The sequence below is a fragment of the Haliaeetus albicilla genome, chromosome 22 (genome assembly GCF_947461875.1).
Source record: "Haliaeetus albicilla chromosome 22, bHalAlb1.1, whole genome shotgun sequence".
In the NCBI taxonomy this organism is placed as follows: domain Eukaryota; kingdom Metazoa; phylum Chordata; class Aves; order Accipitriformes; family Accipitridae; genus Haliaeetus; species Haliaeetus albicilla.
In genome coordinates, this window is record NC_091504.1 from 21,993,801 (window position 1) to 22,012,435 (window position 18,635).

Here is an 18,635-nt window from a genome sequence, read left to right on the forward strand (position 1 = left end):
CTTTTTGGTTGAACAAAGACCTTCGCTTTTCTGGGTTTATCCCCAAGCATCATTGACAGCTGACCAAAAGCTATTTCACACATCCTAGCCACATCTCACTCCTGAAGGTTAGGAGAGATGCTGTGGAAAAGACAGCTGTAGCTTTGCTCTCCATTCACCATATCTCTCTCTGCACAGCGCTCCTGAGACCCTGTCTTCACTAAGCAGGCAGCAGGCACTGTTCCTATTTCTTCTCAAAGCCCCACAATCTGTTACACACAGACCACAACAATGGAGCACAAACCAGTTGTGACCCGGCTCACCCAGTGCTGAGCAAAGCAACTCCATCACCATCTCCTTGGTCCTCACTATTCATGAAGGCTCTCCCTCCACCCTGTGGCGGCCTTAGAGAAAATCCTGCCTGCTCATTAATTTGGGGGGTGAAGGCAAATGAATGCCAGATGGTAGCAGCAGGTACTACCTGATAGTCTTTCTTGGATTTTAGGCTTCTCAAAGAAGCATTTTGCCTGTAACACACCCAGCAAAACCTGCATGTCTGTTTTCCCTCCCTCACACTGCAACAATCCAGGAAAAGAGCAGGGCTCTGCCAGCCACCCTCCAGTTCATCCAGACTAGAACCAGCCCCTCACCTCTTTTTTCACCTCCTTGGCTTTCACCTTGGCTTTGCTCTTCTTGGTGGAGCTCAGGGCATTCGCCAGGGTGACACGAACATCAGATGGGGAGCTAGGGATCCCAGGAGGAGACATGGACGAGGAAGAGGAGCAGCAGGGTGTTTCTTTACCCTTCTTCCGCTGCTAGAAATAAAGAAGACACTCCCATCAGTAAAGAGAAGATTGGTAAAGATCTGGGCCCAGGGAGAGGGGAAAGGTGGAGCAAAGCAGGCTGTGCACAGGTAGGAGGACGTTCAGCCAGCAGCTAGTTCACTGACCGCACCATGTCCTACATCTCCCAGCTCAGCTTTCAGGCTTCACACATTTTGGGAAGAGCTTTTCACCACCCTGGAGAGCAAGTCCTGCCCACCAAAGAGCTCCAAGAAGATCCTAACTGGCCTCATGTCACAACTAACTTTAACTGTCCCCACAATCAGTGCTCCTCCGTAACGCTGCTGTGAACTGAACTGGAGCCAGAGAGAGCCGAGCTTTCAGCCAAGATGAAGAGCCAGCAACCCAGAGATCACTGCCACCACCAGCCAGGGACAGCCCTCAGAAGATACCGTATAAAAGCTGAAGAGCCTTAAAGGCCAGCATGGGGGCCACAGCTCAGCAAGCGAGTAAGATCGCGCAGAGAGCGGGAGAGAGATTTCACAAATGTTTCAATGCAGGACTGTCCACTCTGGCCAATCCAAGCAGGATGGATTTGGGACAGGGAGGGTAACACAAGTAACCTGCCCTGTTTAAACACAATAGGCTTTTTACTCCCTGCGAGTCAGATCCAAGCCTGACAGCTCCTCCGGGCATATGTGGGGCTGGCAGAGGTGACAAGGGGCAGCCAAACAGCACTGGGGCAACTGCTGCGACAGGATTCAACTCTCCTCTGCCCCAGTGGAGTTAATCGCTCTCCCCTCGCCCTCAGCTCCCAAGGGTGCCACACCACTGCCAGCGCATTCCTCACCTTGCTTAGCTCCTTCCTCTCCTTCCCCTTGCTGCCCTCCTTTTTGGGGCTCAGGGGTGCCCCTTTGCCACAGCGCCCAGGCTTGGAGACAGGAGTGGAGCTGGCAGGCGCCGCGGGGGTCAGCATGGCCGAGGACATAGTGGCGTCGTGGAGGAAGATCCGCTCACTCCGGCGCCGGTTCCACAGGTCATCGTCACTGGCCTCCAGTCCAAACTCAAAGCTCAAGTCCTTGGGGGACTTGAATTTCTTCAGCTTGCGGCCTTTCTCAGACCCAAGCTTGGCCTTGTCAGTGCTCCCAGATCCAGAGTCGAGGCTGCTGGGGGCCTGGCTTGGCGGGATGCTGCTTGCCTCCAGTGGCCCCTTTTTTCCCCGCAGCAGCCCTGAAGGCGACTTCTTCCTGATCTTGATCTCACTCTCCGAGTCGGTGTATTCAAACTCTGTCCCTAGATGCAAAGGATTTAACCATCAGTCAAAGCCCTGGCTGAGCCAAGAGGGGCCACATCCCGCTTGAAGCTTTTGGGCTCCTTGAGAGATGCCGTGCCTGTTCAACAGAGCCCTTACTTGTTCCCCTTTCCAACCCACATCCCTCAGATCTGCATTTCTGCCCCATAAAACACTGATTTCCCTGAAAATAAGTCTCCCCTGCCCCAAACCAGAGCCCACCCATTCAGGCAGTGTGGTTCAGTATGTTCCTTGCCTCCATTTTCTCCCTTCTCCCACAGCCAAAACCCTGCAGGGAAGTTCATAAGAGAAAAGATACTCTAACATTTGCCCCTCTACAAAAACGAGCTGCTCAGCTGAAGCCAAGCAGGAATCCCACAAGCTGAGCCTTTCTCCCCACCCGGTGGGAGTCCTCTCCAGTCTCACCTTCATTTCAGGAGAAACAAATTGAATAAACCCATATTTCAAGCTTATTTTTTGCCATTGGCCAACAGACACCACAGATCTTTTTATTGGCTCAGGTTACCACCTTAAAGTCAAGAGAGGTAAATGATCTTTTGTCTGTGGCAAATGGAAATCCCCTCACATTGGCCTCTGCTCAGCATCACGGGCACAGCAGTACCCAGATGCCTGAAATACTGTAGTAATGCCAAGATGTTCACCACCTTCAGTGTGTTCCCCAGAACTTCATAAAAGAGAGCAAGATCATACACTTCCAGGGGCAGAAGGGAAACTGAGGCAGCACCTACACACCCAGCAACATGAGCAGGAGGTAGGCAAAGCACTGTGGCTGCACAGGCACTGTGCCGTCAGAGGGATATAAACAGCCAGGAAGAAACTTGCCCAAGATCATGCCGTAAGTCTATGTTAGAACAAGAGACTGAGCCCAGATTTTCCAAATCCATTTATTTCCCAGGACACTGGACCTCATGGGGTGGCACAGCACCTCTGAAGACGTGGAAGATGTGTACAAACATCAGCAGAACCTGTTCTCCCTCTCCAATAAAAGAGCATCAGCCAAAGGTCTCTCTTGTATCCTCCTCCAACCTGCTGTGGGTCTCCCCTCTCTGCACACACATCTGCATGACTTCGCCTTCACACCAGGAAGGTCTGAAATCAGGCCTCGCTTCATGCCAGGGAGGTTGGCAGAAACTGTTCTCAAGCCCAACAGCGAACATCCCCTGCTGTGATAACCACTGCATGCAGGAGACTCTTGAGAAAGGACACAAGGGACTGAACAACATTCATGTGGGAAAATGAAAACATACGAGGCTCAGGCATGCAGAGCATCTTCTCTCAGTCCTTCTCTCTCAAATATGCTTAGTTTCCTGGGCAAATTCAGTCTGCGGGAACCTGCTCTCATCTTCTATCCAAACCTCATCCCCTGAGACAGCCCCAGCATGAACAGGAAAAGAGCAAGTCTGTCAAAATTAAAGCTGGCAAGACTCAAAATGAAAAACCCATTGGAAATTACAACACTCCTTCTCCTCTCTCACTGCCGAATGAGGCAATTTCTAGATGCTTCCAGCTTCAAGGAGGACAGGTTACAAGACAATGAATTCTTAACAGAGGCTGTTGGAACAAGTTGGCAAAAGCCTAATATAGCATGGAAACAGTGCTAAAACAAGCCAGGCTCCCAAGGACGACATCATTTTCTATTCTGAAGCATGCTATAAATTCCATTATCACTTAATAAATATTAATAGAGAATTTATAAATGGAGCCCATGTAGATCTGTCTGACCGGGAACGATGTCACCAATGGGCACTTGTGCAGCAGGGCATGGGGAGGGGAAGAAATTAAACTCCCAATTATGTGTAACACACTGAAACTGAGACAGAGACAGGGACAGAAACACGGGGTCTGGCAATGCAAACACATGAGCAGAGGAAGAAATGCTTGTTTCAAGTCTCGCTGGCCAGTTTCTATGAGGAAGCTGATGGGATGGGCTGACTGAAGAGGTTTTTCTTCTGCTTGGGTGTCTCCGCTTCTCTTGCGTATCTAACATCAGCTGCATTTAGCACATGCTTCCTTCCCTAAAATGTAACAGCACTTCACTGCCTCCAGCACTCTGTCCAAGGGGACACAGTATCCCATCGCTTGCCTTTGCAGCATGACTGTTAAGGATTTGCCAGGTAGGAAAAGAGAAAACTTTGAGAAAGCCACAGGCAACTGCCCCTACAGAAGTCATGGCTGCAGCTGCTAAACCTGCCATACCCATGACTGGTTCTTGTTTTCTTGCCAGATGATTCCCCCTGCCTTCAGCATCAGCACCAAGCAGCCAGAAGCAAAGAAAGGGCAAGACAGTGTCTGGGTAACAACCTGCTCTCTTGCAGCACAGCTGGGACCTCCTGAACCTTCCACCTTGCCCCCATGGCACCAACCCTAACCATGCAACTCACCCATCAGGCTCTGCCGCTCCTCCTTCTTCTTCGCCTTCTGCTTGGCCTCCAGCTGGATGATGGAAAGTGGAGGAGGAACAATGGGGCTGGGCATTGCACTGGCGGCAAACCTCGCTAGAAGGCCCAGGCCGCTCTCGTCAAGGGCAGGCGATGAAAGCCTGTCGGTGCCATCTGTCCCATAGTCCTCTGCTTCCTCCTCTTCCTCTTCGTCCTCTTCCTCCTCCTCTGAGCTAGAATCTAGCACGCAGAAAAGAGGGAGTCCATTACAAATCTCATGGAGTTGTGCATCAGCCACATTTCCACCCCGAACCGATAACTCTCATGCTGCTCTGTGCTCACCTAAGTAGCACTGAGCCACCCATGAGCTGAGCCAGAAGACGTTGGCCACGGACACACACGTGTCTTTGCAGCCATACAGCCGGTATCACCCTGCCTACCACCACCCTTGAAGGACACAGCAATACAGGGTACAGCAAAGAGGACCTATTCAGGGTGTTGGAAGAGATTTGAAAAGGATGCCATGCACCCCTTCCCTGCAGCTTTCAGGAGGAATTAAAAGCTTAATTCCTTTGAAAATCCCAACCTCGGAGCTGTGGTATTCCCCTCCCACCCACCACCTCTTCCTCCATAACGAAATCCATTAGCGTAATCAGAATCAGATATCAGCAGGGAAGGGGAATACCAGAGATCAGCCTGCGCCACGGCAGGAGGCAAGGAGGACACAGAGAGGAGAAGGGGCAGGAGGCAAAAATGCAAAGGGAGGGAGGGAAATAATAGTTTGAAAGCAATGGATTTGGAATGCATAAGGGGGAAAAGTGTAGGTAGTGTTGGAGACAAGGAGGAGTGTCTAAACACTCTGCCTCAAAACTCTCCGTGCCTTTCATTTCCCTCTCTACAGCTCAGGCTAGGGAAGCCCAGCTCAGCACAGGCAGGAAGAGCTGCCCACAGCCAAAATCTAATTCTGGCAAAGAAATCAGCCTTGCTGCCTGCCTCAGCTGACACCCGCAGAGAGCAGTGGGCTGGGGTTTTCCTTTACGGTGTATATACAGCAGGTATTTTGGGGGCAGATGCTCTGAGAGTGGCACCTCTCCCTTCCCACAGCACTTCCCAAGAGTCTGTCATCAGCTCAAAGGCAATTAATTTTAACAGCATCTCATCTATTTAGTGCTGGTGAGCAAAAGTCACTACATAAATGCACGTATACCACACACATACATATACACACACATATATGAGCACATATACCTATAAATATATATATATATATTTAACTGCAAAAAGTGGGTCTGGAAAAGTGATTTCATTTCTCTTGAAATTGAGGGCTTAAGTAGGATCATCAAGGTTGCTGGAAAATTTCCACCACTAGCAGGAGCCCTGCTCTCCCCGCCTGAGCCCACTCACCAGCTCCCCGCCAGCCACTATCCCTGCATCTGAAAGCCAGCCAAATGAGAAACCAGATCCCTTCAAAATGAGCTGGAATGAACATGAAAATCCTTTTCTTTTCACGTACGCCCTCTGAGACAGATAAAAACATCCTCAACACTTGGTTGTTCAAAAAAAAAAATAAAATACAGTAACACAAGTGTTATTTTTCCACTTTGGATTATTCTTCCATGCAACAGGAGTGTCAGAAAACAGTATTCTCATCCTTGCCTTTTATCAACTGAAGTAATGGCCAGCTATTTTTTTTTTTTAACAAGGAGAGCTTATTTCCATAACATACATCAGATGGTCACAGAATACTAATTTTTAACTGCATAAAAATCCCTTCCCCATTTCAGTTGCTTCGGCTGGTTCCTTGTGATATACCTACAGTTCTGCAGTAAATACTGAGAAATCCACAGCCCTGCTCACTCCTTGCATAAAAACCACATGCAAAAAAAAAGTCCGCAGCAAATTAGGATCAGATTCCTTCCCCTACCAGAAAAGGGGGCACAACTGCTGTTTTTCTAGCACGTTTTGCCAGAAAGAAAACAAATCCAGATGAACTCGGCTATTCTGAGACGTGGAAACCACCTGCCTGAAAAGCAGCAAAACCATGCCCGAGTTCAGTGACACACGATGGGGTACTGAGACCCCCTCCACACATCCCATTTGGCTCCACAATTCAGCAGTTCTCAGCAAAACCAGAAAAAAATTGAAACAAATCAACCTGTACAGCCCCGCCTGTCAGACAGTCAGCCCAGCCGACAGTGGGGAGGAAAACAGGCAAAAAAAGGGGAAAGTTTGCAGGAAAATCCCTCCATGACCTGTCCCACGGGAATCCCCTGCAGCACCCTTGGCTCTGCTACACCGACTGCCCAGGAGCTGTGCCGAGCACAGGCAGCACCACCTCTTCGGCACTTAAAGACTCTGCACGTGTGAGGGCATAAGGGTGCCCAGCAGCTACAGTATTTCAAATGCGCCTAGGTAGAACAGATTTAAAAGCCAGGATGAAAGTGGCTATTACTCACGCTACAGAAAACATACGATACAATAGCGTACCTGGCAGTTATTCTAACCTCTTTCAAATATAGAGTGTCACACTATGGAAAGACAACTGAAGATAGTCTCTTGTCAGCTTTTTTACCATAACACTTATATTTTTATCTGCATGAGATACAATTTTCAGCCTGAAAATAAACACATTTTAACACATTCACAGCATAGATCTATCCTCCTCCACTTCTCATGGCGAGGGCAGATCTTGCTAACTCCACTCTACATGCACAGCACAATCCCTGCTCCTCTTCCTCCTGATTTTCCAAGGTACAAAACCTAACAAATGAAATAAAAAGAACACATTTGGGGCTCTGCTCCAAACCCACATGCTTCTAAACTAAGTCCCCAAATTTATGGTCACGGTGAAAATAAGCTGCTGGTGCTCTATGGCCATCTGCATGGCTTCTTGGAGAGACTCATGGTGCCTGTATTTAATGTGAAGCAGGAGTTTTACTCCTACTGTACCCAAATTATGTGTGCGCTTAAAATGTAGCATGCACAGATGCCTTTACACAATTGAAACCTCAATTTTTTCTCCTGAAAAGGTGATTTTTAGTTAACAATGGGGAAAAAGACGTTCAAAAAATAATTTTTTCCCTCAACGGTAATTCTGTTAACACTGGGCAAGGGAAAAAATATTCCAAGCTAAAAATATCTTTTCTAACTGACATTTTTAAGAGCATGTATATGTGTGTATATACCCACACACGCAACCACACATGTACATACAACTCCACAGTCAAAACAAACAATAAATTCATATTTAAATGCTACTGATGCCAGATAAACTGAAGCTGCAGAAGATTATTTTTTTCTAAAATTTTTACCTGCATTAAATTAAAAACCAAACCCAATCAAAAATACTAAATTTTCTCATTGCTTTTAACAGCTAAGCTGCTGTGGTATTTTACTGTTGGAGAGCAGTAAACGAAGATTTGTTAATGATGAACAGAAATTGGTTAAGCAATTTGGTTTTTAAAGACTGATGTAACAAGACAGATTGAGGGGGGTGTGGAGAGGAAAGACTTGGGAAGGGGGGAGTAAAAACACACACTTAAAAGAGTCATTTCACATTGTAAAAAAAATAGCATGATTTTCTCATAACACCAAGCAGGCCTACAGCATACAAAGCAGGCTAAGTACAGGCAGACTTTAGACAGCTACTGGGTCATTGACATCTGATTTGTGTGATCTGTCCAAATTCTGGAAGTTATTTATTTTTGAATGTCCAATTTAAGACTGTACCTTTTTTTTTTTTTCCAAACAAGCCAATTCTCATAATTGTTGGAAGATATTTCCCCCCCCCATGTGCTGTGCTGCTGACTCCAGAAGTACTTATAAAAAATTAAAAATATTATAACTATCACATGGGAATGACTGTAGAGGGAACCAGTTATCTCTCGCTGGGTTTTTTTTTTTCATCGGGCATAAAATCTTCCTCCAAGTCAGGGAAAGGAGAGCAGGGAAGGTACTAATTTCTTAAGGAAAACAGAGTATGGAGGAGGAGGAAGTATGGGTCTTTGGTCTCAGAAAGCTTAAGATATTACCTATCCTGATGGTTTTCAAAAGTCCCACGTGGCTTTAGCCCACATTAGCAGTTTCCTCTCCAAGGTCACTGGATGAAAAACCACAAGCTTTGCCTGTTATCAGAATGGCAACGTGGTGGTTGGTCTGTAAGAAAGCAGTGTGTCCCTACCTCTTCTACCTCAAACCAGACGCAAATAGGTCTTCCTGGCAGGGCCATGGCCAGGCAATTACCCTGATACTAGAACAGTCTACATCATGGCCCAGAAACCTTTAAGGACAGTGGCAGAGCCTTTGCAGGCAGCACCCATGGCTTCTCATCTAGGACCCATCTGCAAATCCTTCCCTTTGCTGAGTTAAGGGGTTCTCCAAAAGAAGGCCTGCAAACAGTAAAGCATTTCTGGAGTCCTCAAACACATACACATAAGCAAACCTTCCATGCAAGACTCTTCATGGACAGAGGAAAGTCAAAAGTGGACAGCAATCATCTTAAAAATTAAAATAACCAAGAGAATGCAAAGAGCTACGTGTCATTATTCATGGAGGCAACATCGAAACATCTGAGGCTGACAGATGACATAAAGAAAAGTTATTTTGCCTACCTACATAACAATGGTCAAGGTTCGGGTTCATGGCTAGTGACCCTCGCTGAGAAGTGTCTGCCCTACAACCAGCCAACCACTTTGCTTCTTTAGTGCAGCGTGAGAGCAAATGCAAGAGACCGACACAGACATTCAAAGCATCATGGATAGGGGCAGGGGTGAAAGGGTTGGTCAAGCAGCTGCAAGGAGAAAGCGAGCACTTCTAGAAAAGCTGAGGTTATTAATCGGTTTAGTATCAGGGAAAGCCATTAGAAACCCTATTACCCAAATATCCCTTCAAGTAATGCTTCTGAGAAAGAACAACCAAAAAAAAAATCATTTGCAGAAAGAAACAAAACTGTAACCAATAATCCCTCCCCACCTCCCCGTCCATGCCCACCTCCCACCCCAGGAGGTTTTGCATCTTTGGTTTCCCCACCATTAAATGACACCCCAGAGGGATTTACAATGCCTTTCCCCATTTCTTCCAGATTCCCCAACCTCCTCCCATATCCCCTCCCCTCCCCAGATTTTATCCCATAAAACTGGGATTTTTTTATTTTTTTTTTCTTTTAAAGCAGACAGGTTACTTGAAAAATAGACAAAGCCAATTAGGGACAAGTTACCTATCTGCTTACCTGGAGCAAAACCAAAAAGCAAACCCAAAAAACCCTCAAGAACTTGGCACCTAAAAGGGATTGATATCCTCAAAATTTCCAACAGCAGCAAAATAAACAAAGAAAAGATGCAGGAAGGAACAGGGAAGGGAGGAATGGAAGTTAATGCAGACGCTTCATGAAAATGTGGCAATCTCACCCTTACATAAAATCCACTATCCCCAGAACTCTTGGGGTTCTCTAAAGAATATTTTTTTTTTTCTGAAACATGTATTTCTCTTTTTGGGTTTTCTTTGAAATGCATTGGTGGGTCCAGCCCAGCGCCACATCAAACCAAATCAGCGTTCTGTATCTTTCTGCTGTGTTTGATAATTTTTTTTTAGCTTAAATTATCTTTCTTTGGAGGTTGGGTTTGGAGGGAAGAAAAAACAAACAGGTGCATGGAGGAAATTAACATCAAAAAACTAAGAAAAAACAAAACAAAAGCGAAACTATCTAGCCCCATTTTCAATTAACAGCCGTCTGAGCAGTGTGAAATACTAAAAGGCTTTTGCTGCACTACATCCAGATCTGCCGTGTAACTTAGATGATAACAACTGGGGATGCTCTTGCTTAGCATTCAGCCCAGACGAGCTATTTTCTTTTGGGAGCTGAGGGCTCATTAAAATGACCTTTCCCCATGATTATTATTTAATGAGTGCGCTCTAAAACAGAAACCCCTTGTGTCTCTGGAGGAAAAGCCTCAAGTAATCTCTTTTCCCACTGAAGTACTAATGACAGGCTGACAAAAAAAAAGCTGCAAGAAAAAAATTGGGGTGAGGGTGAGGGAGGGAAACTGCAGAGTCAAATTTAATGCAGTAATTGCCATATCCTTGAACACCGTGGGTTACGTCTGGGCATCTGAAAAAAACTACCACCCAAAAAGAGAGGCAAAAACTTGCCGTATACATTTTAAAAAGTGAAAAAGATAAATTTCTGGCTGTTAAATAATGGGGACCTTACACCCAGCACCCTCCTGCAGCAGCAACAAGGACCAAGCGGCTCCACATTTTAACTGCCTGCCTCAAGAGAGTCTATCAACAGAGGAAACAAACTGAAAAAGAAAAAAACAAAACTGGGTGAACAAAATAAAAATTAAATTAAAGGGGTTGGGGGGGGCGGTAAAGGCCTAGGCTTTATCTGGACAAAGGCAGCAGGGATATTTGAATAATAGAGAGTACCCCAGACTAGGTTAATTCCAGTTCTACTCATGGGGAGTGGGAGCAGGAGGGGGATGCAGAGCAGGATGAAGTGAAGCGGCAACCTAATCGCCTGATAAGAGACACAGCAAGAGAGACAAGGTACACAGGTTTAGTTAAAAATGAACTCGATATGTTTAATAAAGCTTGGTATACCAAATTGCAGTACAAACATCAAGTCACACGGCCACACAACAGTATCCCGGTATTAAAAAACAAAAAGGAAAAAGAAAAAAGGAAAAAACAAAAAGGAAAGTAATTTAAAAAAAATAAAGAAAGCTCCTTCCAAACCTCTACAAGGCTCATGCCAAAATAAAATAATAAGAAATAAAATAATAATAATAGTAATAATAATAATAATATAATGGTGGTGGTGGCAGTAAGGAAGAAAGTGAGGGAAAAACTGAAGGGAGGAAGGGAACAGGAAAGCAGGGAGAGGTGGACACTAAAACCCAGTTGATATAAAAGCTCTAAAAGAGCCAGCCAGTAATAATATCACAATGATACAGGTACAAAAAGGATAAAAAATAAACGTCAGGCTGATAAAGCAGGCTACGCTGCCAAGAACAAAGATGGCCGCCCTGGCTCCGACCATCAAAATGGCTGACCCCGGCCCGCCAGGCCCCTCGCTCGCCCTCGCCCCCCGCCCCGCCCGCTCCCACACAGACATGGCAGAGGGGTGCGTTTGGGGTTGTGTTTGCTATAAGCTAGTAACCTTGATCGAACGAGTCCTCCGAGGAGTCGCTGAAGGAAGATCCCGCCTCGGCCTCCCGCAGCAGCAGGCAGAATGGCTGCTTCCGGCCCGCCACCGCCTTTGGCTTCAGTGGCCGCCCGGCCGCCGCGCTGCGGGGGGCCGCCTTGGGGCCACCGGCCGCCCGGCCACCCTTCCTGGCCGCTGCACTGTAGAGACCGGGCGGCCGCGGCTTGGGGGCAGACGGGGGCTGCGCCGGCCACTCGTCCCTCAGGGATCCCTCCTCCTCTGAGTCCGTATCTGTGGTCAAAGCGGGTGGGAAGAGCGTTACATCAGAGAATGGGGGTTTGGGGTGGGGTTTTTTGGGGGGTGCTTTGGTGCATTTCTTTGTGAAGAGGCTGTAGACCAGGAGGGGAGAGTGGCTGCAGGAGGGGCCGTGTGCCACCATTTTCCACCCCTGCCAGGTCCCTCCATCCTAAGTCTCAGGCTCAGCAAGCGGGAGCTGAATAACACAGAAATACGTATTTCCTTCTTTCGGTCAGAAATAGACACTCTCCACCTAGGCCAAATGACTCCTGTCCTCCCTTAAGACAAGATCCAAGGAGTATTTTTAGCTCAGGAGCAGAAAACTGAGGTAGAAATTTCCGCTATGAAGATGTCCACCGCACAGCAACGCCAACAACCGGGCCATCGATCTGAATTAGTCTTAACTATGGTTATGTTCAACACTCTGACCTAAATCTACTTTTCTACACGAACCAACTCTCCCAGAGGGTTTTCGACATGGGCAGCCGGAGAAGCCCAGCTGCCAAACGGGCAACACGTCTAACTCCAAATGTCTAACTCTGAACACGCCACCGCAGACACTCTGCGGCGTGCAATATTAAGTATGCCGAAACAGAGCAGGGACCAAGCCGCTCCTCGGTCCATGAACCACAGCTTTACAAAGCTGCCAAGCCCCGTGGGCGGTGAGAAGTTATCCAGCAGTCCCCTCTGGCATCTGATGAGTGGAACAAAAAGCATACGGTACCCCTGGATGTAATAAAAGTGGGTATAAATTGTCACCTCCCCGCTTGTGAACGCACCATCGGCTCCACAACGTTACAGACATTGCGGCGAGGACCGTTCCAGCCTGTGAGCAGCAGCAGATGCTCTCCAGTGTCAGCCCTGGTCAGGCATCGTTCCCCATCTCCATTGCATTGGTTGTGGAGAGGCAGAAATGAGGGACAGCAAGTTTAGGAGGCCCAAAGCCCAAATATGCAAATGATTTTGGGCATCTGACTTCTGTTAAAATCTGTGGGAATTGGATGCTCAGCTCGCCCTTTGGATCTATGCCCAAGGTTTTCAGGACTCCAGCTAGAAAATCATGAGGTTAGGAGGCAGAAGGACTTGGCGCCAGTCCCACTTCTCCTCCTCCACAAGAGCAGCCCACCAGTCATGGGAGGTGCTGCCATATGCTCGACCTGCCTCCCCAAATCCATCACGCTTGAGTGACCAAATGACAGGCTAAAGCCCTTTCCTTGAACCTGCACACAGATGAAAAACCACACAACAAAGCTGAGCCATTTCAGAGTTGGTTCCTCAGTGACAAAAATCCTCCTGAGCTGAGATTTGTGTAGCGAAGGGGCACACTCCTACACCAGGAGACTTGCTGGAGAGGGGAGGGGTTAGACAGAAGCTCCCTTAGGTCCGGGAGAGAGTTTTTGTTCATGAAACCCCAGTACCAAGTGCAAGGGCACAGCAAAAGCTCGCTCTGCCACAAGCCAAGGCTTTTAGCTCCAGCAACAGCCCGTGTCTCCTCTCCCCATTAGCTCCAGAGCTCCCAGCTTAGGAACCATGTGTCCATCCTTGGGAGTGAAGCACATTCAAAACAGAACTATTGGGTGGTGTGTACAGCACAATCAGCCAAAGGCTGTGTTCAAGTCCACTGGACACAATGGCTCCTATTTTGCCATGTAAATGGCTAATTTCATGCCAAACATTTGTTCCGTTGGAGAATCACTAGCTCATCATCTTCCCCATTAATGAAATTTCTAAACTGGTGTTGCACTGAGAGATATATTTGTTATGCATACAAACACCCCATAAGGGTTTTAACATGGGACTTAAATAGCTGCAAGCAAAGGAAAAGATGTGTATGCAAGTGAGCTAAGACAATTACACAACCAGACCTCAGACCATAAACTCCAAGTCCCTCACATGTTCTCTGCCCCATTGTCTGCCTGAACCATTAAAGACTCATCTACCTCTGGTTCTACTGTCTTCCCAACACTACCTGCAATTCAGATTTTTCCTTCCATAACTGGGGTCCCTAGCTCTGCTCAGTTGCAGGAACCTTTGCCTCAGGTGCACTTTGGGTTCAGAAATAGCAATCTGTACACAGGATGCTGGGGTGGAGACGAACACTGATGAGACAGATGGGAAGGCTGAGCACAGTCAGCCAGGAACCAAGCCATGACGTTGAAGGGCAGGAGGATGCTCACGAACATCAGAGCCCCCTGGCAAACTTTGCCTTCTCCAACTGACTCCATGGCATAATCCTAAAGCCAATCCCACCCAACTCAACAAGACTTCAGAAGTCAACCATTAACCACCTCCTAGAGCAGAGGGTATGAGTACGCATCTGACAGGTAGAAGGAGAGTGTCTACTCCCACCAAAAGCAAGAATGCAGGTCAACTTCTTTTTTAAAGCATTTTTCCCTATTGACCATCAGTACAACACAGGCCAGGAAGAGACACACTGATATTGGCTACCTCTTGGACAGCAAGTTGGGCGGACAATGCATGCTGACCCCAAAGATGCAGCAGCATTGATTAGCCAGGGAGGAGGTCACCTTTCACTCGTGAGCAAAACCAGACCCACCTCCGAGATCCCTTCCAAGAGGCCAGAAACGCCCACCGCAAGCCCCCACAAAAGATTACACTGTAAGAAGAGATAAATAAGGGGTTACTTACTATAGGAGTAGCTGCTAACTTCAGATATTGCTGGTGAATGGGAAACCTTGAGCTGATTTTTGACTTTTAACCCCACCTCCATCTTCTTCATTTTGGCAGCCACTTTGTTTTTACCTTCCTTGGTGGTTTTCAGTGACAGGCCCAGGTTCTTGGCCAGGCTCTTCTTCTCCTCCTTGCTTGGCAGAGCCTCGTGGGGTGGGAGGTACCTGCTGCCACCTCCACTAGTTTTTGGCTTTCCCCCAGAGCTGTCAGCAAACTTGAAGGGGGATTTGAGCTTGTCTTGTTTGGTGAGCGACAGGGCCTTGTCAAGCTTGCTGGCCAGCTGCTCCTGATCCGATGGCACCTTCTTCTTTTTGAGCTTTAACTGCTGAGGTGAAAGGAAGAGACACAGGTGAATACAGAACAGATATCATGACAGGCCTGAGGGATTTTACTAGCCCTCATAACAGTCTCTCATGCACGCTAGTTAATAAGGCCTCAAAATGATGGTCTTAAGCCCCAGTTGCCAAAACCCACCATGGTGCTAAGGAGGAAGAAGAGGAAGATGTCAGCAAACAGCAAAGCTTTACCATTATCAAGCACTACAAAATTGCAAGATTAACTTAGAGAAATTGAATTTTCTTCCAAAAGTATGTTGACAGAACAACATGTTTTGGAGTTCTTTTTTCTCAACACCTCCTGGTTTTTAGGATATGTTTGGGTTGGTTTTACAAGCTTTTCTCCGTATCACGAGGATTAAAAATCTTCTTTACCCAAAACCCCAGCCAAATAAATACGGATTTCCACATAATCAACCAGCTCCAGAGGCTGGGCTGCCAAAAAGACCCAAATACCTCTGAGCAAGAGCATCAGCACCACTGCATTACAGCCAGTGCTGTCACATCCTCTTCAGTATTTTCTTGCTTTTTGAAAAAAGTAAATATACTTTACATGTGCTACAGCTAGATAACAGCAGCTGTAACTCAGTAGTTCGCCTGTATGCATTTTGGATTTCATCAGCAGCTTAAAGCTCCAGTAAACATCTCATTGCCTCAACAGGAGAGAAGAAAACCCTGCATTTAAAATAGCAAGGTTGTGCTCCCTTTGCTCCCTCGTTTCAGGAAGTCCATTCCCCTCCACTATCTCGACAGGCAAAGGGGTGAGACAAGCACTGCTCTGGATTCAGGGCTAGTGCAACACTGCGATGCTCTGGCTGGCTTGAAGGCGCTTGCCCCTCTGCTGCCTACCAAAGAGATCCAACCTCCATAAGCCAATGCTAGTGTTTGCAAACACCCCTCCGCTGCACAGTCCTCTCATGGAGAGCTTCTAAACCCACGTGAACTGAGAACAGACGTTCGAAGATCAGGAGGAGTTATCCACTGCAAGCCAACACTAGCAAAGCAGGAAAGAGATCTGCTTTTGGCCTGTGGCTCTGTATTCCCCATGAGGGCACTGACCTCATTTGAGAAGCTGGGAGCCACATCATGCTCTTCCCAGCTCTGGTTCCTCCCTTTCATCTTGCCACTGCCGCTCTCCACATCCTCGTCCTCCTCCGGGAGGGCCCCTTTGTGCCTCTTCTTCATGCCCTCGCCAGTCTCAGAGTCTTCGGAGAGCAGCAAGGACTTGCTCAGTCTGCAAGCCAAGCACAGGATGGGTCAAGGTGGGGGGGCTTTCCTCCCTGTGATCCTCACCAAGCTCAAAAGTGAGGTTAAATGCCTCCTAGGACAGTGGGGATCCTCAGCGGGAGCCAAGTCCACTGTGAAGTGACAGCAGTTTGGACAAGGTTTTCCACCAAACAGGAGAGCCAAGGAGCCCTTCTTGCACACTCTTGGCCACCAGCACAGATGAGAGTGCCTGAAAGCAGAGACCTGCAAGGTGGTCTCTGAAATGAAGCATTTGGTGTCTTGAGTAACAGCCACCGAAAAGTGCCTGATTTTGTACAGAGTAGCAGAGGGAAGGATAGGGAGCTGAGCTGGCCCTGTCAGTCTCTTCCCACCTCTACTTTCATGGACTCTGTAGGTGCAGAGAGAGATTCCCAAGGCCCAGGGAAGTGCCTCACTGCCCAGACACTTGCTCTTGGTTGCTCGGCTATGAGCAAGGAGGTGGTAAGGATATGCCACACAAGGTGACGTGGAGGGACAAGGGCACTGCAGGGACTGGCTTGCTCAAAGGACAGGCAATCTGCGTTACAAGCCTGGCCCCTCTGCAAGAGGCATTTGTGATCTATGTCTTTGGTCTTGCTTTGGGATTTGGGGGGAAAGGAGAGGGTAAATAAATCATTAAAAAAAACAAAAAATAAAGTAGGTGAGACTATAAGCACAACTTTCACTGCTCCCCAGCTGTCTCCAGTAACTACCTGATGGATGATCAGTCAACACCTCAAGACCTGTACCAAGCCTCCACTAAAAGCTCTCATACGCCGCCTCCTTCACGCTAAACCTGCTGGCCCAGGTCATACCACCACCACAAAGCCACTGACACAGGGCAGCCTCCTCAGCTTCCAGGCATTTCCCCTCCCCTCCGTCCTCTCTGCTGACCTCCGCAGACAGCTAAACCAACACCTCAGGCCCTGGACATTGGCTGAGGGTGCATCTCCGTCTCCCACGCCAGGCTGCTCAAGCATTCCTGCGATGCGGGGACATGCATACGCAGCACGATCACGCACGCACACATGCACAACTCCAGCCACCTCTGGATGCCTCCAGCCTGTCCAGCCACTCAAACACGAAAAGCAAAACACAGAGCCACCAAGAGGACAGATTTTCAGAAGTGCATGATCAGTGGGAGCTGGGGACCTGAATCTAATTTGTAGTCTTGAAAGGACATTTGCAAAAATACGTAGCACGCAGGACGGCAGCTTGGAAGTGCCTTCCCATGCAGAGACGTGGCCATCTATGGATGGTTAGATGGCCAACAGTGGCGAGATCCAGGCATCCAAACAAGAGCAGCTGGACTTGCAAAAGAGAAAAAAGCAGAAGAGAGAATGATCCAGACACTTGAAAGAGAGAGGTCAGGTGAAACCAACTCCCACTGATAAAGCGAACAGAGATGAAGACAGCAGAAACACAGCAGAAAGGCCCTACAAAGTAGATAACCTGTAAGAGCCCTGTCCTTGCAGTTTTTCACATTGACATCCCTGCACTTAGCTCTACGGCACCCGCTTGCACCGTCCGCTCTCCTGAAAACACACGAGGACACGCTCCCCAACACCAAGAGCTCACCTACAGGTCCCTGCCCAGCCAGCTGCTCCGTATCACCTCACTGCTGCTCAACTCAGCCTGTCCTACTTGCACCCAGCACCACAGACACGTGCTCTACCAGCGGGGAGGGAGGACGCTGGCACCGTATTCCCACTGTAAGGACACACTCACATTAAATGCACACGCTTCCACAACACCACTGCTGCCAGAGACCGGCCTGCCAACACAACGCCACAGCAAGCCCCCGCTGCATCTGAGATGCTCTCCCCAAGTAAGACCCTGGTGCAGCGACCCTGTCATTTTCCCGTCTTCCCCGAATTCCAGCCTTACTTTCCACTCTTGCTGTCACTCTTCCCTCTCTCCTTAATGGGTGACAGAGCGCTTGATCCAAGTTTCCTCTTCCTGGGCCTTCCAGGGCCTCTTCTCGCCAAGCTTCTACTTTTCTCGTCATGCTTTTCCCTTTAAAAAAACCATACGCTTCACTGTTAACCAAGGCAACAAAAAAAAAAAAAGCAAAGAAAAAAAAAGCAAAATCAAATTTTGCAACCAAAAAGCAAAACAAACAGGGAAAAAAAATAAAGCAAATAAATCCAAAAAGAAGAAAAGGGGAAAAAAATTAAAAGAAAGCAAGCAAGAACAGGAGCCAACCCAGAACCTTCGCCTGCCACCAAACTGCTAAACTGAGCTGCTGAAGCCAAGGTTGTCTCTAATACGGTCTCCCAGCTGCATTCACCAGTGATCAGGTTGTCGTGTCACATAACCTAGGAGTGTGTTGTGCAAAGCTCTGGTGGGCCGTACCAGGAGGAGAGGAGAGAAGACAGGGAGGGATGGAGGGCTGTTTTCTCTCCTGGACCGAGAGGCAGTGAAAGTGCCCAGCTGGAAAAAAAAAGACTGAGTGAGCAGCCTGCGACTTAC

At 47.9% G+C, this 18,635-nt stretch overlaps 1 protein-coding gene across 10 annotated transcripts in view; it reads right to left on the reverse strand.

The window, feature by feature from the left end:
- TNRC18 (trinucleotide repeat containing 18) overlaps window positions 1-18,635 on the reverse strand; it is a 56,817-nt gene that overhangs the window by 8,825 nt on the left and 29,357 nt on the right. For 4 of the 10 annotated variants that reach the window (XM_069810318.1, XM_069810323.1, XM_069810322.1 and 1 more), the window contains exons 12-18: window positions 18,051-18,179; window positions 15,978-16,152; window positions 14,542-14,908; window positions 11,611-11,886; window positions 4,455-4,691; window positions 1,612-2,054; window positions 630-794 (exon numbers count right to left, since the gene is read on the reverse strand). In XM_069810318.1, the coding sequence (XP_069666419.1) occupies window positions 630-794; window positions 1,612-2,054; window positions 4,455-4,691; window positions 11,611-11,886; window positions 14,542-14,908; window positions 15,978-16,152; window positions 18,051-18,179 (1,792 nt within the window). The remainder of the gene's footprint in view (window positions 1-629; window positions 795-1,611; window positions 2,055-4,454; window positions 4,692-11,610; window positions 11,887-14,541; window positions 14,909-15,977; window positions 16,153-18,050; window positions 18,180-18,635) is intronic. The other 6 variants (XM_069810326.1, XM_069810321.1, XM_069810319.1 and 3 more) reach the window with 4 other exon arrangements.